The sequence below is a fragment of the Myotis daubentonii genome, chromosome 18 (genome assembly GCF_963259705.1).
Source record: "Myotis daubentonii chromosome 18, mMyoDau2.1, whole genome shotgun sequence".
Classification (NCBI taxonomy): domain Eukaryota; kingdom Metazoa; phylum Chordata; class Mammalia; order Chiroptera; family Vespertilionidae; genus Myotis; species Myotis daubentonii.
Genome location: NC_081857.1, coordinates 18,487,670 through 18,506,929, shown reverse-complemented (window position 1 = coordinate 18,506,929; position 19,260 = coordinate 18,487,670). Strand labels below are relative to the sequence as shown.

General features: G+C 43.9%; 1 protein-coding gene across 2 annotated transcripts in view; it reads right to left on the bottom strand.

Annotated features, from left to right (window-relative positions):
* The window catches only part of NIBAN1 (niban apoptosis regulator 1), a 123,991-nt gene that overhangs the window by 45,427 nt on the left and 59,304 nt on the right, over positions 1-19,260 (bottom strand). For both annotated transcript variants that reach the window (XM_059675586.1, XM_059675585.1), the window contains one exon: positions 18,007-18,174. In XM_059675586.1, the coding sequence (XP_059531569.1) occupies positions 18,007-18,174 (168 nt within the window). The remainder of the gene's footprint in view (positions 1-18,006; positions 18,175-19,260) is intronic.

Genomic DNA, 19,260 nt, shown 5'->3' with positions numbered 1-19,260 from the left:
GAGACACATCGTTGCCTCTTGTATGTGCCCCAATTGGGCCGATGCTCTAACCACTGAGGAAACCAGGTAGGGCGAGAAAAATGTTTCTAATGAAGATAGAGAAAGGAGTTAATATCTAAATTTTCGCAGAGTTCTTAGAAGAACAAAATAATGAATAAATGAAAATTGGCAAAGAGCACTGATTCACACAAAATTAAATCCCAGTGGCATTAAGTCAAGCCAATCATGATTCTCATGATGCTGTGAGGCCATTACCGTGGTGCAAACACACTCACTCGCCGTCCATTGCTAGTGAGTCTGCAATGCTCACTACATTTCTGTTGGGTAACTGCTGGCCACTGAATAGTCATTTTAAGGGAAGGCTGGGTGCCAGTTTCATGAACAGCATGGTGAGAACACCATTGCTCAACAGGGAACTGAGACCTGGAACAGGAAAGGGGACAGCTGAGCAGGATGGGTGGAAGGCAGTCAGCTTTCACCCTTGCCACCCTTTCACGTCCCCCTCCAGATGATATTCACTCAGCACCCATGTGCTGCTGCACAGCAGAGCCAGAGGAAACTGGAACCAAGGCCAGAACTTCAGGGCAGAATGGGCCAGAGTGAGGTGGGGGGACTGGATGGGTCTGTACAAGGACTATAGATGACACAGAGAGAGGAAAAATAAGAAAAGGCTGAAGAAAAGGCCCTCTCATAACCAGTACAGCCCTGAGCCACACTGGCCTGGCTAAATTCCTTTATTATTACTAGTTTGTAACCTCTCGGACGGCAGGCAGGGACCGTGTCTGTTTTATACACCACTGGATTCCCAGCACCTGTCAAGTACTTGATACACAAAAGGTACTCAATGAGTATGTGTTGGCAGAAGGAATGGAGGGAGGGTGGCAGTTCCTCATACTTCACCTGGTTCTGCGTTCTGGATGGAATCAGTGGGCTCCTGAAAGAGCCTTCCAGAGCACCGCCATGACTAGCCTTGTGCAGTCTTACAGTGCCAATAAGAACCAAAGAGCCCAAAGTCCTCCTATGTAAGGGAAAAACAAATCTTCTACCCTTCCTCCACAGGTGCAGGGGCACCCACAGGAAGATCCACCTGGTCGTTCCCTTGCACCCAGTCAATATCAGACCATGCCAGAGTACATATTAGAAAACCATCTGCAGACCTGCCCTGGGTGCTGCCTGTCTATCCTTAAGTGCTCCCCCTGCCCGGGTAACAGCAGCCACAACACTGCGGTGGGAAGTGACCAGCCAACTGTCCAGGTCTTGATCCTCCTCACATCACTTCCTAGCTGGTGCTCAATCTCTCACCAGGTTTCATTCGTTAAACATTACATGCCTCCTCTAAAAAGCTCCGAGAATGTCTGGTCTAACACTTGACTCTCACCTCCTCACCACAATATTGTGGTAGGTGCTAGGGTTGCCTTAACCAATGTCCTCTGCCTTATGAAGGCTTTGAACACTAAAGCGATTCTCCTCTCCTACCCACCAGGTCCTTTGGAAAGAAATATGGACACCTTATTCCTAGAGGGACAAAAAGAAGAAAGGTGAGATTATTTTTGTTTTCATTATGGCAGGCATGGGACAAACTCGAGGCTTTACCTCTGTTTTTCTGAAAGTGGCATTCCTTCTAATACAAGAAAAATGCATATTTAGAAGATGCATGTAATAGAAGACGCTTGTGCTTTAACCAAGCTCAAATTTAGTTTTTAGTAGTTTTAAATTATAGATTCAATTTCTACTTGTAATTAAATAAAACGCCTAGGGGCAAGCAACTGCTGTTGTGATTTCAGAACCTGGTTCATTTATGAGAGACACGTTCGTCTTTCAGAGCAAAACAAGATGCCTGATCCTTCTTCTACGTGACAAAAGATATCTGAAGATTTTTTCTTCTTGTCAGTCATTGTGAGCGCCCATACCCAGTTTTCTCAGTATACAACCTAGTCTCCTGACCTCATCATTCAACACCTCTCTGAACATCTCTAGTATATTGCAGCAGCAAGAACACAACCTGTGTGTGAATCAGGCAGAGCCATCTAATCGCCTTGTGACTTTAAACAAACGTTTTCATTTCCATGAGTCATCTCAATTTCTTCATCTGCAAAATGGGGCTAAAGATGAATTCTCCTTAGTATTGTCTCACCTCCTCACCACCAAAAAAGAGCATATAACAAGAACCCAATACATTAACTGGCATAGCAGACATTCAATAATTGAATGCTAGTATTATTACTTTTCAAAACCCCTCTGGAAATGTGGCAGGGGAAACGAAATAGAATTCCTCAGGTGCTGAGCTCTTTAGCACACAGCGGTTAGGGACATGGGCTTGGCAGTCAAAGGTTCAGGACTGAATTCTGAGTCCATCCCTTGTCTGCCTCCAGGCAGGTTCCTTTACCTTCCAAGCCTCAGTTTTCTCAGAACAACAGTAATCCATACAATTGTCGTCAGCCTTAGCACAATGCCCGGCACATAGCAAGTAGCCAATATTAGCCAATATTTATCCATTACAATTTGTGATCTTAAATCTCTGACAAACTACAATGTACCAACCATTTCATTTCCATTTTCTTTTTCTATGAGCTATATAATAACAAACAAACATTTTATACAGGTGTTATTTTAGTGAACAGACGTGACTTGCATGTTTGAATAAGGGTAGGATTGGAAGAAGTTCTTATCTTCCTTGGCATTGTTCCAGTAAAGCTTCATGGAGGGGGTAGGTAGGGTTTCAGAAGTCAGTTCAATGAGAGGAAAAGTCTGAAGAAGGGAAGAAATATTGTTTGTATTCTTCTTTCGTTAAATTACTTATTCCAAAGTGGCAGTCAAGTTACCAATGTGACTGTAAAGAAGTATGTGTAAAATGAAAACATGTAAAAAAATATAATAAAGAGCCCTATTGGCGTAGCTCAGTGGTTGAGCATCGACCTATGAACCAGGAGGCCACAGTTTGATTCCTAGTCAGGACACGTGCCGGGTTATGGGCTCAATCCCCAGGGTGGGGCATGCAGGAGGCAGCCAATCAATGATTCTCTCTCATCATTGATCTTTCTCTCTCTCTTTACCTCTCCCTTCCTCTCTGAAATCAATAAAAATATATTTAAAAATAATAATAAAGAAATGTTTAAATAAAATGAAGGGATGTTTAATGGGGCACAGCCAGCAGAACAATTAATTTAAATAAACCATATGCAACAAACTTTCCTTTGCCTAGCCAGTCTCCATAGTCAGAAATCTGACTGGTAAGTTTGATTTTCACAAACCATCCAAAAATTAAGCCAAAATTTCCATTTTTATATCAAGAAGAAAGCCTCAACAGAAATGGTAGGAAATTATGAGGAGCATGATAAAACGTTGCAAAGTTGATGCACCTTTGGAGAAATGGAAAATAAGCAAATAACTCCAAGTATAGTTGAGGAAGAAATCTTCCAAGGAAATCGCCTTTTCTGTCAAATGGACCCTTCTTCTAAATCATCTGGATAGCTTTATTAACTATCCATATCGTTTCCAGACACTTCTGCAAATAGTGACCTCCTCCCTACTCTCACTCATTCAATTACAGCAATGAAATAAAATGAGTGCATGCTTATTACACCACAGGCCTGGTGACAGGGGCTGAGATGCAATAGTGGATGGGCATTGGCCCTGCCTCTAAGAGTATCTAGTTTTAGCAGTTAGATGAGTAAGCAGTCGATGACAATATAATGTGGTTAGTACTGTGATGGAAGTACTAAGAACAGGGAGGAAAGAAGGAAGGACAGATGAATGGACAGATAGAAAGAAGAAAATCAGAGGAGCTTTCATCTAGCCCTGGAAGAAAAGCTTCTAGATTAAGCAAGGCTTTCCAGGGGTAATCACGTATAATAAGGCCTTCAGAAAAATCAGACTAAGGAGCCCGACTGAGCTACTGCCCCAGGATTTACTTCTAAGGCAGAGAGAAGCAAAAGGAAGTGAAAAATAGTGTAGGATGTGTTCTTTGGAGGAAACTTAAGAAGACAAGAAATGTAATTTCAAGATTATAATGTGTAATAGTCCATTGAACCCCAATTATTAGCTCCCTCTTTATAATATTTCTATTTCAAGTCTGCTCCCTTCTCTCCAGTTATTAAATTCACATTTCTAGGGACACGGTAATTAGACCATAAACAACTTAGATTCCTAACCTGGTAAAAGACAAATGGTATCAATAGAATAGTACTGTGTTCATTTAAAACAACCAAATATGAAACTAGAAATCAGAAGAGAAACTAGAGATAGAAAAATGTTAGGCAACCTCCTCTGTTTAACGGCAACCCACTCATCTATGTCGGCTATTTCTCTATACTTCATCACAACCAAACCCAACCATAAGAGTCAACCAACCTATCTCAAAATCAATGAGATTTAGAGCTTTCAGACAATCTTAAGAAGCTTTTGTTTGCAAGTTACTTAGAGAAGAAATACTGGAAGTTCTGCACTTGTTTCAGCCAGCCAGAATTCAATATTTCTCTGCCCTCCTGTTAGTGCTCATTCATCAGTACACATGTGGGGAAATTGGTTCATTTCAACATAAAAAACTGAATATGATTGGCTGTATATGCACTAAAGTATGAAGTGCACACCTGTATTAGTGCAGTAGCATCACTAAGGGCAATGAGGAAGCTGGGGGTGTAGATCCCATCACACACAACAAAACACACATGCTTACACATGGGCACACACCATACACATTGAAAGTGGCCCAGCTGGATGCCCCTACTGAATGGTCTTGTTGCAAAATTGTGTGGTTTGTGACTAGGGCATCTAATGCCAGGAAGTACAAATCACTCAGTGTATGTCAGAAGTACTAGACAGAGGCAAACGACCTACATTCTTGGCAAGAATGACTCATGACTAGTGCCAAAGGGGTCTATAACTTTGTGGAAAGGCTTATGACTCTCAAAGCATGACAATGTCTAATCTGGTGTCTTAAAGAAAGAAAGAAAAGGAGAGGGAAGACCTTCAGCTATTATCTATCTCCCAGGAACTGAAGGAGGACACGGGAATTGATAAGATGTGTCACAAGAGGGCTTCCAGCCTGACTCTCCGTGCTCCCTGGAACAGCCACTTCACGTTGGGCAAGAGCCAACTTGAAGTGAGATGGAATGAGGTGAGATGATGTTCCTGGCCTCCTTTCCAGTTCTTTTATGCCACCTCTCTTTGAAAGCCAGGAAAAATTAATTCCAAAGTGCTCCATTTCCAATTGAATGGGTGACCCTTATAACTGAGTCCTGTTTACCAGTAGTGGCTGTACATTTTTAGTTTCTTCCCCTTCACCCAACATCTAAGATAATGTTCTGGATACGACAGACACTTAATAAAAGTTCTTTTGGCCCTAGCCGGTTTGGCTCAGTGGATAGAGTGTCAGCCTGTGGACAAAGGGTCCTGGTTCGATTCCAGTCAAAGGCATGTACCTTGGTTGCAGGCTTCTCCCCAGCCACGGCCCTAGTCAGGGTGCATGCAGGAGGCAACCAATCAACATGTTTCTCTCACATCAATGTTGGAAAGCTGGGAAAGGAACAGGAAGTACAAATGAAGAGAAGTTTCCGTTCTTTTCTTAGCTTTGGTTTTAATGCAGAGACCATGCCCTGATCTCCCACAGGAGAGGGAACTTAGGGAAGATGTGATGATGTCATTGCCCCCCTCCAACTTCCTTCTCTTTTCACCTCCTTTTCTAAGTCCCTTAAAATAGGAAGGTCCTACTAACAGCCAGATGGTGGTCACTTGAAGCGTAATTTGTGGTCTCAACCAAAAAATCAGGTCAAGTCAGAACTCCCCCTCCCCCTCCACACCCCCCTTCTGCACTCCCCGCCCCCCACCCACTCAGCAATAGCCAGCAAGGGATTCCAGTCAGCATTTGAAAATGCCGGAGGAAAAAAATAATACTATGGGCTAAGTACATAAGCATAAGGAGATGGTAAGTACCATGAATTTATAATCCCACCTCTGCAACATACCCCATAAAATTATTCTCAGCTGTATATTTACATAAGTCAAAAAAATTCTGACTTTGGAGGGCATTTTTATAGTTTACAATTTACCGTGGGAACACTCATCTGGGTTAAGGCACAACTTCATGTTTCACAGCAGAGGAAAAAACTTCACTTCTGTATCTCAAGTGCCACCCGAATATCAACAACTGTGCAGCAGCTGACTGGACTTCTAGACAGATATTATGAAATTAACTTGGGAGTCAAGTTCAGTGAGAAGTGACTAACCTCAAATCATCTGGCCCCAAATAAGGGCTTGGATCAATTTTTTTTTTTTTTTTTACAACAGCTAGTCAAATAATGGGTACACAGTAGGTACTTAATAAGCACTTGCTGATTGAGAGGTCACAGGGTACAGTGAGTTCCACAGAGGATGGGCATTGGAGTCTGACAACCTGGGTTGAAAATGTCCTAATCACCAGCTGGCTTCCCAGCTACCTTAAGAGGTGAGGGGGAAAACCTAGCAAAAGAAAGCCCAAGGAAATAGATGACAGGCAATTAAAAGGGTAACACCAGAAATCAGCAAAATAAAAAACAAATATGCAATAATCTGCAAAGCTCAAGTTTGGTTTTTAGAAAAAGTTTGCAAAATCAACAAACTTCTAGTAAGAATGACCAAGAAAAACAGAGAGTAGCTACCAATAAACAATATTAGAAATAAAGAGGGAACAATTACAGATGCTACAGAGAATAAAGGGGGCATCGTGAATACATGCTTAAAAATAAGAGGATATTATGCATAACTTTATGTCACTACATTTTAAAATATAAACTAAATAGATTGGCTTCTGGAAAACTCAGTAGCTTGAAATCTTCCCTCAAAAAGAATGCCAAGCCAAGATGGTTTTATAGGCAATTCTCCCAAATATCAAAGATACAAGCATTCCATTCCTACACAATCTATTCCAGATTATTGAAAAGAAAAAATGAGAAGGGGCACACTCTCTAACTCAGTTTATGAAGCAAGAATAATCCTGATAGTAAAAATCTAAAATGTCATTGCAAAATAGAAAAATTACAGGCAAAAATACACTCAAATACTTATGTAAACATTCCTTAAATTAGCAAACCAAGTCAAAATGAAATTTCCTTAAACCAGCCACAAACAGAAAGTGTTCGTAGCGGCACTGTTAGTAATAAATAATGGAAACAACCCAAATGCCTATCAATAGTAAACTGGATATTAGAAATTAATGGTGCATTCATATAACAGATTATATGCTGCAATGAAAATCAATGAAATACAGCTACAAGGAATAACACGGGTGAATCACTGGAGTGTAATATTGAAAGAGGAAGTCATGAAAGAAGACATGTAATCCAATTCCACAGGATGTCTAAAAACATGCAGAATTGATTACATATGTGTAATACAGCTATAAAAAGAAACACACAAAAAAACAAAATCCAAAATCCAGGATGGTGCTCTCTCAAAGGGAAAAGATCAGGGAGGGGCACGTAAGAAATAACAGCAGTAACCGCAATGCTCTATACTTCACAAGCATTCTTTTATAGCTACTTAATACTTAATTTTAAAAATTCAAAACATCGAATCGAATGAACAAAAGCCAGCTCCTAGCGCAGTTCTCTTCCATCTCACATTCTCTAAATGTGTTCACAGTGTGAGAAGGGGAGCTGTGGCTCACCACAGCAATAGGTGAGAATTTTCTCCAAGCTCCCCTGAATGTTGATTTTTTGAAAGAAATCCAGAAATATATGCCAAATAGAGTTATTTCCTAATGTTGATTTTGCTCTGTCATTTCAATAAGCATGTTTCAATTTCACCATATTCCATCCACAACTAAGAAAACTTGAAAGCTATTTAAGCTTTGCAAAGTCCGTCAAAGTAACATCACTAACTGTCCAATGATTTTGGAATTTACCCAGTCCAAATAGCACAGACAAAAAAAAAAAATTGCTTGACTTAGCTTCAACTGTCAGTTTAACCTTTTGTATTATTGTTGCAACTTGTCACCCTTAACTACCATAATAACACAACTGTTAGATCTTCCTACCTGGGTAACTACTGGTTCATTGGAAGTGGAGGGGGGTGGCAAGAATCAGTGGTGCCACTGAAATGATAACTGTATGACAGGCCAAAAGAAGTATTCAGAAATAGTTCCATGACAACATAGCTTTAGGCAACAAATGACACTAAGACTCTCTATGTTCTGGTGGTGATAACTGCTAAATGGCCGAGAGGGAGCAGTTCTATTTATTCCAGTTTCTTTTTTTTTTTTTTTTAAATATATTTTATTGATTTTTTACAGAGAAGAAGGGAGAGGGATAGAGAGTTAGAAACATCGACGAGAGAGGAACATCGATCAGCTGCCTCCTGCACACCTCCCACTGGGGACATGCCCGCAACCAAGGCACATGCCCTTGACCGGAATCGAACCCGGGACCCTTCAGTCTGCAGGCCGACGCTCTATCCACTGAGCCAAACCAGTCAGGGTCCAGTTTCTAACGGAGAGCTGTTCTTTCGATTCTAACTCAGATTGTGTTGTTTTTAATCCTTACCTGAGGATATGTGTTTAGTGTTGATTTTTTTTTCCTTTTAGAGAGAGAAAGAGAAAGAGAGAGAGAGAGAGAGAGAGAGAGAGAGAGAGAGAGAGAGAGAGAGGAAAAGAAACATTGATGTGAGAAACATAGATCGGTTGCCTGCTGTACACACCCAGACCAGGGGATCAAACTTGCAACCTAGGTATGTACCCTGACCAGGAATCAAACCCGCCACCTTTTGGTGTATGGGACGGCACTCCAACCAACTGAGCTACCTGCCCAGAGCTCTTAGATTATTTTGAGAGATTAAAATGATTTAAGTAAATCCATAAGTATAAATAATATGTTTGGGTAATACATTTGAATAAAACATGTTTGGATCTATTATTTCAGCTTGATTGAGGTGTACTGGACATGTAAAATAACAAGATATTTAAAATATGCATCTTGGTGATTTGATATACATATACATTGTGAAAGGATTCCCCCATCTAGTTAATTAACTCATCCATCGCCATATGCATTTACCTTTGGGGGGGGGGGCTGAGGACATTTAAGTTCTTCTCTCAGCAAATTTCAATTATACAGTACAACCTCATCAATATAGTCACCATGTTTACATTAGCTCCTCAGACCTCGTTCATCTTATAACTGAAACTTTGTACCCTGTTACCAACCTCTCCCTATTTCTTTCACACCCCAATCCCAGCAAACACTTTCTACTCAGTTTCTATGGCTTGACTTTTCTTAGACTCCATGTATAAGTGATATCATGCAGTATTTGTTTTTCTCTGTCTGGCTTATTTTAGGTCTATTCTTTTTCAAGTATTCCAGCCCATGTCCTCACAAGCAGTATAATCTTCCTAAAAATGAATTCATTGTTATTTAAGTTGTATAAAACCATATATAGTTTGCATTTTACACTATACAAAATTGAACCGGTAAATAAGGCACATCATCAAATATTTTATCTTCAGAGCATACCTAAACTAAAAGATTTACTCGTGTTTAGCTGAACAAAATACTGACTTACACTTACTCTACTTACCAAGAAACCAGACCTATCCCCAGTCTCAGATGACCTCAAGTGAAAGCTCTGGGCTTGCTTCACTTTGGATTATGTAAATGTATCACTAGAGCAGTTTGATTTAATAGTATGTGTTTTAAATGACAAATAGATGAAAACGTCTTTTTAAAAGTACTGCTGAAAAGACAATATGATACATACAATTGAAACTGATGTCAAGAACCAGGTGTCGCCTGACCAGTTTGGCTCAGTGGCTAGAGCATCGGCCTGCGGACTGAAGGGTCCCAGGTTCGATTCCGGGCAAGGGCATGTACCTTGGTTGCGGGCACATCCCCAGCGGGGAGTGTGCAGGAGGCAGCTGATCGATATTTCTCTCTCACCAATGTTTCTAACTTTCTATCCCTCTCCCTTCCTCTCTGTAAAACAAATCAATAAAATATATTTTAAAAAGGGGGAAAACACTACAAAGTTAAAAAAAAAGAAAAAAAGAACCAGGTGTCAGGACAACTGGTCCTATCCCTATAACTAGCTATCACCTTGGGCAAGTAAGTGCCTCTTTGAACCTTAATCATTAATCAACTCGGAGGGGCTGGAACAGGTAACCAATAATCTCCCTTCCAAATTTAGAGTTTTATGAACAGTAGCAAGGGTCAGAGAGGAGAAGTGATAACTTCTTAAGAGAAAAGGGCATATTCACAAAGGGACAGAGGGCAATATTTATAATTTGTAGAGCATTAATTGTGTGAGGCTAAGAGCATAGACTAAACTTAAGGAAAGAATGTAGTCTCTGAGCACAGAAAATCCTTTGAAGAATTTTGTTTGGGACAGTCATATGGAAACTGGAATTAAACAGTGACTTAGAAAGTATCATTACTTATAATGCATAGAGGTTTTTATGCACCACAACAAAAGTACACTATAGAACACCTTTTGTAAGTAAAAGCATACAAAGAGATATTTATAAAAATTATACTTTTACTTATCTATGTCCAAACAATATTCATTTGTAGTGAAGTGCTCCAAATAGCTAGAATTTTCTAACTCATAGACGTGTCTATAAAAATAAGCACGTACCACAATTTCAGAAGTATGTTTTCATATAAAATAAAATTCATTGTATATTTTCAGCTAAAATTAATAGATGCCCACATCAGACACTGAGTCCCTCAAATAATGAACTTGCTTCACAGATGATGATGACGATGGCTGAGAAGATACTGCTCTGAGTAGAAATTCAATTAGTGAAAATAGATTTGAGATCTGCTGTTGAGTGCTGAAGAGTACAGAACATTGTGCTCAAATGAACATGCCAGAAAGGATTTGCTCTAATTTGCATTGCGAGATCCTTTTGTGTTTTAAAATTCATTTTGATTCAATATTGAACTAAATCGTGCAAGTGTCAAAATTAAATGTAATAAAGGCATTTGATTTAACATGGGATTTCTGGGATAAGAGCTCAGGCATATAATCTCAACAGCAACCGATTCCAGAGTTTAATCACTGTTTTAAGACTCACTCCATCACAAGCACTCTAGAATGTCATAATTGTCATGGGAGGTTGAACAGTCATCTTGAAGTAGGGGCTTGCAGAGTGTCATTTTATGATTGTGTTCTTTTCATCAAAATCCTCTGGGCCCTAGCCAGTTTGGCTCAGTGATAAAAGCGTCAGACCATGGACTGAAGGGTCCTGGGTTCAATTCCGGTCAAGGTTCTGGTTGCAGGCTCCATTCCCAGCCTGGTCATGGTGCATGTGGGAGGCAACCAATCAATGTCAATGTATCTCTCCTCCTACTTGCCACTCTCTCTAAAATTCAATGGAAATATCCTTGAGTGAGGATAAACAACAACAACAACAAAATCCTCTGGGCTCTTCTTTGATACTATTTTTTTTCAACCCACATGCCTTATGCTTCCCAGATATTCTACTGTCTCTTCTTCTTCAGTGTTCATGGTGATGGGGACACTCGCATTCATTGGCTTAATGGTCGTCCTAGCTGTCCTTCAAGCCAGCACAGTGCTGCTGAACAAAACTTGGCAGCATTCCATCTCCTCTCCAGAATCCCCATTCATCCAGTGGATGGTGACATATTGACAAACTCCTTTACTCACTCATGCCAATGTGTGTAGCAATTAGGCCAGCGGTTCTCAACCTGTGGGTCGCGACCCTTTGGGGGTCAAACGACGCTTTCACAGGGGTCGCCTAAGACCATGGGAGAACACATATATAATTACATATTGTTTTTGTGATTAATCGCTATGCTTTAATTATGTTCAATTTGTAACAATGAAAATACATCCTGCATATCAGATATTTACATGACGATTCATAACAGTAGCAAAATTACAGTTATGAAGTAGCAACGAAAATGATTTTATGGTTGGGGGTCACCACAACATGAAGAACTGTATTAAAGGGTTGCGGCATTAGGAAGGTTGAGAACCACTGAATTAGGACAAACCACATTTATTTATAACTGTCATCCCCAAAATCCTACTTAAATTCTGAAATCAGCTTGACTTTAGTACTAAGTTACTAAGTCACTCGTGTCTTCAAACCATTTTATGAAACATGAGATATCTGACCGCTACAGGGGGATACAAAGGTTGACACGAGATTTCCCTTGAGGCACTTGGATAGAGTTAGAGGAATAGGACCACTAGGCAAGAAAAGGAATCATGTAAGGCAGAATGTAGTGAGTATTTGATCAGTGGGGCAGATAATAGGTGCTAGCAACTTCGCCTCCATGGTAGGGGTCAGACTATAAAGCTTGTTCTCTTGAAGAAGCAAGATAATTTGAACAGGTGAGGAGTGGGTGTTCCAGCTGTATTAAAAGGCCAAAGACGTGCCCATAAAACTTCCACTGGACTTGGGCAGGAGGGGTGGTGCAGCAAGGTTGGGGAAAGGAGGCTTATGCTCGAGAACAGTAGGAAACCAGACACAACCACTCAGTCCTTCAGAATGAAGTGTTCCATCTTTTGGACAGTAGCAGTGCCACTGAAAGATTTTAATCAGAAACTGTTTAAAGATGATTTGTCACATGTAGAAGGAGATGGCAGTAACTGGCAAAAGAAAGATCAACTAAAAAAAAAGGAAGCCTTATGGGAATGTTTTATATGAGTCCCAAAGTAGGGCAGTGGCAAGGAAATACAGAAGAGATGCTGGCAATTGAGTATGAAGAGGGTGAGTCAGAGAGCCTGAGTCACCGAATTTCACAAGGGCTCTGTATTCCTAATAAATATATTTCTTAAAGTTTCAATAGTAAATTCCCAGATCCACATAGTGAGTGAATACGTTAGTACTTAACACAAAAGCACTCGAATGCTTCAATTTTGAGTGCAAACATCTTTTTTTTTTATTGCTTAAAGTATTACAAAGGGTATTACATATGTGTCCATTTTATCCCCCCGCCCTAGACAGTCCCCTAGCCTCCCCTATCCCCCAGTGTCTTGAGTGCAAACATCTTTAAGCGGCACCAACACGCATGCCCCCAGCTTTTTCCTGCATGGGCATGTTTGCAAATCTACCTAAGGATGGAGGGTGGACATATCTCAGAGCCTGTACCAGGCGCCAGGCCCTTGGCCAATGGCCAGGGATCCAGAGAGAGAAGACAGCCTGTGCCTTCTTCACAGTCAGCCGGGTCTTCAATGACCACAGCCAGGCTGCTGACTCCCCACTTGTGAATCCACAGCAGATTGTGCTCCCGCTTCCCAACCTTGCCCGGGCATCTAAGAGACTTCCTCGCCTGGCTGTCCCAGATGTCTCCTTCTCAACATCTGCAATACTGAACATCAGCCGCTTTCCCGGGAACCTACTCCTTCTCCCGCAAGGTCTCCACCGCAGAGAATGGCAGAAAGGAGGGCTCTTCCTTGGGTTGCCCGCCTCCCTCCCCACATTATCTACCCTTAATTTCTGTTGATTCCACTTCCTGCATGTCTCTCTAGTGCAGCCACCTTTCGCCATCTCTACAGTTGCCTCTTCAGTGCAAGCTACCGCTATCTGTTGCCTGTCAAGGCTTCCTAAGTGGCCTCCTGGCACCCCAGCCTGCAAGCCTCCCACCCACTGACCACACACCAGCCAGTGTGACCTTTCTAAAATGAATATATGACTGAGTTGCTTATCTGCCTGAAACCCTTTAATGGTTTCCTGCTGCTGCTGTTAGAATCAAGTGCAAATCCCTTAATATGCATTGCAAAGCCCTTTACAACCCGGATCACGCCCGTCTTCCCATCCTCACTTGGCTTCTATCTCCTCTCTAAGCACCAGTCCTGCAAAGTCCTTTCCGTTCCGCTAATGGTCCATGCTCTGACTCTCTTCCTGGCCCCCACCTATCCTATTCTGCCTGCCAGAAACACATTCCCCCTTCCCTGCAAGTTCCCATGCCAAGAAATGATTACCTGAGCTGCAAGGACAGATGCACGTGAATAATGACCATTATTCCACATTGCATGTGTTCAGCCCTCTACATTTGCTAAGAGTTTTAACTATATCCCTCTAAACTACAATGTGGTATAAATACAATATTTTGCAAACAAAATGCTGAAGAATAGGACTGAATTTGGGGCATCAGAACCATCTTGGAATACCGTGGTTTTATGTAAGTTCCCGTTTTGTGGCAGTGGACATTTAGAGCCTGGCCTTTCCTCATCGGAGACAAGAGATTGCAGAGTAATTCCAAAAGGGCAAGTCAGCAGGTGCTCTAGGCACATGTCATGCAGTGAGCTGGCTATTTAGTCCAGTGTGTTGGAGAAAATGTTCCTGCTCAAGATGAATTGTGGAGTTTTATTATGGCTGTTCAATGAAGAGGTGCCAGAAGTAACACACACACCTCTGTGCTCCTTAGACGTGTAAATCATCTTTGAGGCAGCCAGAGGCAGCTTCCTCTCTTGAAGGAAGAAGGAACAGAGAGCCATCTCTGTCCTTACCTAACTTACGACATTTTGTCCAAGAACAGGCTGTAATCAGACCCTTCGTCGGGGTTAAATAGGAAATGAACCCAACCCACAAGGAGAAACAAGAGAAGCAGTTCTGGATTCAAAATAAATTGGACATAGATACCAAGTCCAGTTCGAACCCAGAATTCCTGGGGCAAGTGGGCTGCGTTGTGGTGGGATTTGAGCACTAAGGGACATTTGCTGGGAACCGACATCCTTGTTGGAACTTATTAGGAAGGCAATGAAATGATCTCCCCCCCGAATATCCCTTGAGGGCTTTATGCTACAGTGTCAGACAGAGAAATACAACACTGTAGGATCTCACTTATATTTGAGATCTTAAAAATAAAAAAACAAACTCATAGAAACAGAGAACAGATTGGTAGCTGCAGAAGCAGGGGGTAGAAGGTGGATGAAATGAGTGAAAGGGGGTCAAAGGTATAAATTTTCAATTATAAAATGCATCCTGGGGGTGTAATATGTGACAGGTGACCACAGTTGACAATACTGTACTGTATATTAAAGGCTGCTAAGAGAGTAGATCCTAAAAGTTCTCATCACAAGACAAAATTATAAGTATGTGAGGTGATAGACGTTAACTAAAATTTTTGTGGTGATCATTTTGTACTATATACATATATCAAATCATGATGTCATACCCCTCAAAGGAATACAATATTATAAGTCAACTAGAGGCCCAGTGCACAAATTTGTGCACAAGTGGGGTCAGGCCGGATTGGGCTGGGCCTATCGGGAGTAGGAGATGGTGGAGGTTGCCAGCCAGCCCACCCTGATTGGGCCTGATCAGGGCCAGTGACTGGGGGAAGGGGCCACGGGTGATTGGCCGGCAGGCCCTACCCTCAATTGAGGTTGGGGGCCAATTGGGGGCTGGGCCTGCCATGGGGAGGGGCTGTGTGCAGTGGGCCAGCTGGCCCCATCCTTGAGTGTGGTGGGGGTGCCGATGGGGGGGCAAGCAGCCTGAGGGCAGGGCCATGGGTGGTTAGCTGGCTGGCCCTGCCCCTGATCGGGTGGGGGACCGATCTGGGTGGGCCAGGCGGGGAGAGGGGCTCCAGACCAATCAGGGTGGTGGGGGCCCATAGGGGTCAGGGCCGGCTGGGGGGAGGGGCTGCAGGAGGTTGGCTGGCTAGCCCTGCCCCCTATTGGGGTGGAGTGGGTGGGGGGAGGGGCTGCAGGAGGTTGCCAGGCTGGCCCTGACCCCTATTGGGGTGGGGGGTATGCTCAGGGATGGGTTGGCCTGGGGGAGGGGCTGTGGGCCTATTGTGGTGGGGTGGGCTGGCCGGGCGGGGGGTTGGGGGGGCGGGGTAGTGTGGGGGCTTTTTGGCCTGGCAGTCCTGCTCTTGATCGAGGTGGGAGAGTTCAGTTAGGGGCGGACAGGCAGGGGGAAGGGGCCACGAAGTTGGCCGGCTGGCCCCACCCCCTAATCAGGCTGGTTAGCTGGCCACAGTGGGTGTCATAGCGACCAGTCATTACAGTCTCGTTATGGCTGTTACAGTTGCTGGCTTTTTATATGTATAAATTATATCTCAATAAAACTGGGGGGAGGGGAAGATCCCTGAGGACTTGTGAGTGGATGGGATCAACAGTAGCCCAGCCTCCGCTGCCAGAATATCTCCGACCTACTAAACAGAGGTGCCTGGTGGCCTGAGCCAATGGTGCCAGAGAAGCAGGGGGACAGCACTGACTCTCGTTACCTGGGGCAGAAGTCAGCAGCCTCCTGAAGGCCCCTCAGGGTTTCTGGCCTGTATCACAGCCCCAATATTACATCTATTTATAAATTCTTCTGGTAACCATGAAATGAATAATAGTTAACTAGGAGTCTGCGAAACCTCTCATTGAATAACAGGTAGAGATGGAAACAAATTTTAAAAAATGATTCCGTGAAGATGAGTGGTGCTTTGTGCTGTCAAAAACACAGACACAGAGGAGAGAAGGGAAAGACCCATGAGCTCATCGGCACGGGACAGGCAAGGACCGTTCCCTACAGTGTTTTGATGGTCCCCGGCTCGGATTAGAGCTACTGCCAAGTCACATTAAGCCTGCATGAAGCATCAGTGAGGAAAAGAGGCTTCTGGACAGAGGAATGCGACATAGAAGCAGGGCAATGTGACTAGACCTCATTATCTTAGTGCCTTTGAGAGCATACTGGAGAGCAGAGCTGGTTTGAATCGACTCAAACCTACCATAAATGGAGTCTAAAGGCAGGCTAGCAACTCCCCAGAGAAATTCCTATTATGTCCATGGAAGGGGAATGAAGCAAGTTCCATCTGGCTGGGCCCAGAATATCCTTTGCTTAGGGAAGCTTGCGGTGGTTGCATTTAGTGCCGACGGCATGTCTGTACTAGACCAGAGCCCGGACACAGAGGTGGAAGCGCACTGGAAAATGAGCCAGATAGAGCAGGCGGTGCTGGGCAAGCCTTTGTCTCTAAGACATCTAAACCACAAGGCCAGATATTAAGTAGGTATCATTTTTATGAAGTCCCCAACTGATTATGAGACAATATTATGACTAATGTTGCTCAGAGTTGCTATAGCAAAATACAGTGACTTTATCTTTTTCCATTCGTCTATCCATATGCAAGCTAACATCAAAAACTGGCTGGTGATTTTTTTCTCTGTGGGGCTGACACTCTCGGGGAAACCCCAGAACTTTAAAGTAAGTGCACAATGAAACTGGCCCTATTAGGAAATAAAGGCACATGGGGGTGAGGTGACAACTCCAGTGTTACCTGCTCAAGAGACGAAGTACTGGGCTCCCCTCTTCACGATGTAGTGACCTCTAGCTACTCTCTACCACATTAACTTTCAGAACTAAGTTATCTTGTGAAGTAGCTGTAACTGGAGGCTTCCTGGAGTCCAGAAAACCAGCATTCACATCCATTCAGCAAAAGCGTGACATATTAGAGCGAAAGTCTTTATTCTAGACATACATTACATCCATACCTTGAGCACAGTGGTCTGAGGATACACTGCTACAGGTGTGGCCATGAACCTGCGGTACCACCAGCCCTGACAGTTTGTCAGAAGAACAAAATGTAGGGCCTGCAACAGACCCAGTCCGTCCGAATCGCTGAGAATGGAGCCCCCAAATCTGCATTTAAGTTCTCTAGGTCAGTGGTCGCCAACCGGTGATCCGCGGACACTGGTGGCCCGTGAGGTCCGAAGGTTGGCGACCGCTGTTCTAGGTGATTCTTATGCATCTTAAAGTTTTGAGTAACTAGTATTTGAAAATAAAGAAGGGAATAAACAATAAGTATCATAAGGACTAGTATTTTGCCAGGGACAAGTGACATGTTCTTGCTGTCATTTAGACTTTTAATAATCAGGGAAAAGGAGGAGGATGAATCAAATGCAAAATTACATGTGTGAAGGAGGCGCCTCAAATGCGTGCCTACAGGTGCGATCAGATACCTGCTCCACATCCTGTCTCACCGAGGCCTCTGGACCGGGCTAAGCAGCCAGCACGCTGGCCTCGCTCCCTGAGGGCAAGACTCTGTCTTAGCTGGGGGACAGGCGGGCAGGGGTGCGTACCCTGGTTCAGATGCCGGATGCAGTCGCTCAGGAGAGCGTGGAACTTCTTCTGCTCAGCGGCCTCCTGGAAGCAGAAGTAGCCGTGCCTGAGGAACGGCTGCCACAGGTACACGGGGAAATCCTTCGGCAGGACCACAAAGGGCGGGCTGCTCTCCTTCTCATTGGACGCTACGGAAATATTGAAAACACAAACATGGTTTGTACTGTGCATCTGCTATTTAAAATACTTACTTCAGGCTGTGAAGGGAGCTCTCTAGGGCAGGCCACGGGATGGAAAGGTGGTGAGAGATGTCTAGGGGAGGAGGGACTGAGAGTCCAGGCTCCTCCCACATCTCTCCACCAGCTTCACCTGTCTCACACCAGCAGGTGGCCTCACCTCCTACCCACAGGGACAAGCAAGGCCATCGGACACAATCTTTCCCAGCTTCCTCACATCAACGAAATGCACCAACAGAGCTCCCTCTTCCCTAGTGGTCCTCTGCACGCCACTCTGTCCAGCTGTGCAGGCCGCCCCCCTTCTCTCTCCCAGGCCCCGGGTCACCAGGTCTGCTCTGGGCCCTGCACTCTCCCCCTCCTCCCTGTCACTTGTTGTCTTCCTGCCATCAGCCCCTGTTCTCACCACCGTCTGGTTCCTGCCGCTCCAGCCCAGAAACCAAGTCGCTGAGGTCACTAACGTCCCCCGGACGGCCAGGCTGCGGCTCCTTCTTTATTATCTATCCCTTGAACATGATCTGAAACGTCTGTGGCTGCTAACCACATCTTCTTCTGGAAACATTCTCTTCCCGTGACTTCCAGGAGCTCGCCTCTCCTGGTGTCCTTCCTGCTTTTTAAAAGCTGCTTCTTCTTCGTCACCTTTTCCGGTTCCTCTGCACCTTCTCTCCAGCCCCCAGTTAAATGTTGGCGCTCATTCCCTGTCCTGTACTGGTTTCCACTCTCAGTCTCCACTCTCCCCAGGTGTGGTCAGTGACTCCACGACTTTGCATAGCATTTCTGCAGTTCATAGTAACGTTCCCCCTTCCCTTCCATCATGATTTCCCACAGAAAATTCTCATTCATCCTTCAAAAGTCCATTCAACAGCCCCTGCCCTGGGGTGCCCTTGTTGACACCTCCCTCTGCCACCAGACAGACGTGGGTGCTCCCTACCTTGTTCTCCCAAAAGATTGTAATGATCTGTTTCCATGTCTGGCACCCACACTCGGGGTGAGGGGCACCGTCTCAGATTAGCTCCCCTCACTGATTCTCCCCAGGAAGCT